The sequence below is a fragment of the Dromiciops gliroides genome, chromosome 4 (assembly GCF_019393635.1).
Source record: "Dromiciops gliroides isolate mDroGli1 chromosome 4, mDroGli1.pri, whole genome shotgun sequence".
Classification (NCBI taxonomy): Eukaryota; Metazoa; Chordata; class Mammalia; order Microbiotheria; family Microbiotheriidae; genus Dromiciops; species Dromiciops gliroides.
In genome coordinates, this window is record NC_057864.1 from 327579543 (window position 1) to 327582032 (window position 2490).

Here is a 2490-nt window from a genome sequence, read left to right on the forward strand (position 1 = left end):
AGAAATCAAGCAATTCAATATAAATTATACATGAGTAATCATGAAAAACATTTCCACATTAGTCAGGTTGTGAAAGGAAACAGACAAAAACAAAACTTCAGATAAAGGAACTAACAAAAAAAATTATGCTTCAATCTATATTCAGATACCATTAGTTCTACCTCTCTAGATGGATTGCATTTTTCATAAGTCCTTTAGAGTTGTCTTGGATCATTTTATTTTTGAAAATAACCAAGTCATTCACAGCAGACCATCTTACAATATTGTTGTTATTTTGTATATAATACATTTCACTCTGCATCAGCTCATGTAGGTCTTTCCAGGTTTTTCTGATAGCATCATCCTCATCATTTTTTTTTCCATTGGAGCATTTTATTTGTATGTATGTTTTACACCCTTAGAAAAAGAATCCCAGGCTTTTTCCTCCTGTGTGTTTTCGTTTTGCTTCCTCATGGTCCATGATGCCAGCTGAAGTTGTAAGCCACTTTTCCAGATCTTTCAATTGAACATCAAATCTGGGGCTGATTACACCACACTTGTTTAATCTGCCTGTGAGGTTCACAACAATTTTTCCTGCTCTGTGATCATCAATGATCTCAAATTCACCAATGTAACCATGCTTCATCATCACAGTTAAGAACCTGACGATTACTTTAGAGCACGGCCTAATGAGGACCTGGCTTTTTCCTAGTTTTTCTGCATTGTTGATACTTTTGAGAGCATTTGCCAGGACATTCATGTGCACCATGGTGGTGGCACTGCAAGATGGCAGAAAGAGGATGAGATGGGTGAGTGCAGAGAGATATATCCTCATCATTTAAAAAAATAGTGGGGCGGCTAGGTGGCGCAGTGGATAGAGCACCGGCCCTGGAGTCAGGAGGACCTGAGTTCAGATCCGGCCTCAGACACTTAACACTTACTAGCTGTGTGACCTTAGGCAAGTCACTTGACCCCAATTGCCTCACTAAAAAAAAAAAAATAGTAAACTACATTTATATAGTACTTTGTTTTGTTTTGTTTTGCGGGGTAATGAGGGTTAAGTGACTTGACAAGGGTCACACAGCTAGTAAGTGTCAAGTGCTTGAGGCCGGATTTGAACTCAAGTCCTCTTGAATCCAGGGCTGGTGCTTTATCCACTACCCCACCTAGCTGCCCCTATATAGTACTTTAAAGAGAGATTACCTTACAATAAAACCATGAGGTTGATTATTGCAACAACAGTAATGGATAACATTTATATACTACTTTATACCTGATAAAGAATTTTCTTTGCAGTAGCCCAGCAAAGTAAGTACCATACATTTTATCATCATCAGCCAATAAATCCTCATCTTCATCCAATCATTAATCAATCAACCATTATCTTACATTGCTCTTGCCTCTGCTTCAAAATTTTTGTCACAGTTACTATTGCTGTTTCCCTCCATCCTATTCCCTCCCCATAATATTTACTCTATTTTCTATATTTTTTCACCCTATTATTCCTCAAAAGTGTTTTGCTTCTGACTGCCCCCTCCCCCAATCTTCCCTCCCTTCTTTCCCCCCTTCACCTTATTCCCTTCTCTTCCTACTTTCCTGCAGGGTTAGATAGATTACTTTACCCAGTTGAGTGTGTATGTTATTCCCTCTTTGAGCCAATTCTGATGAGAGTAAGGCTCACTGACTCCCCCACACCTTCCCCAACTTACCCTCTAGTCCATAAACTTTTTCTTGCTTCTTCTATGGGTGATACTTTACCCCATTCCACCTCTCCCTTTCCCTTTCTCCCAGTGCATTATTCTCTCACCCCTGAATTTTATTATTTTAAAGATATTATCCCTTTATATTTAACTCACATCTGTGCCCTCTGTCTAAATATACTCCATCCACCTGCCCTAATAATGAGAAAGTTCTTATGAATTATCTTCTCATGCAGGAATGTAAACAGTTTAACCTTTTAATATCCCTTATGATTTCCTTTTCTTGTTTACCTTTTTATGTTTCTCTAGGGTCTTGTATTTGAAAGTCAAATTTTCTATTCTGCTCAGGTCTTTTCATCACAAATGCCTGAAAGTCTTTTCTTTCACTGATTCCCAATTTTCCCTCTGAAAGATTATACTCAGTTTTGCTGGGTAGGTGATTCTTGTTTGTAATTCCAATTCTTTTGCCCTCCAGAATACCATATTCCTCTGATCCTTTCACGTAGAAGCTGCTAGATCTGTGGCTCCACCATACTAGAATTGTTTCTTTCTGGCTGCTTGCAGTATTTTCTCCTTGGCCTGGGAGTACTGGAATTTGGCTATAATATTCCTGGAAGTTTTCATTTTGGGATCTCTTTTAGGAGGTGATTGGTGGATTCTTTCAATTTCTATTTTACCTTCCGCTTCTAGAATATGAGGACAATTTTCCCTGCCAATTTCTTGGAAGATGATGTCTCAGCTCTTTTTTTGAACATGGTTTTCAGGTTGTCCAATAATTTTCAAATTATTTCTCCTTGATCTATTTTCTAGG

At 38.2% G+C, this 2490-nt stretch overlaps 1 protein-coding gene across 1 annotated transcript; it reads right to left on the bottom strand.

Moving 5' to 3' along the window:
• Nucleotides 1-397: 397 nt before the first annotated feature.
• LOC122725685 (40S ribosomal protein S15a-like) lies at nt 398-748 on the bottom strand. Its single transcript, XM_043962899.1, has one exon. It carries the CDS (start codon nt 746-748, stop codon nt 398-400), a length of 351 nt encoding a protein of 116 aa, XP_043818834.1.
• Nucleotides 749-2490: the final 1742 nt, after the last annotated feature.

What these genes read in the sequence shown, in the direction of transcription:
- LOC122725685 (XM_043962899.1), bottom strand. Translation starts at nt 748, where the DNA reads ATGGTGCACATGAATGTCCTGGCAAATGCTCTCAAAAGTATCAACAAT.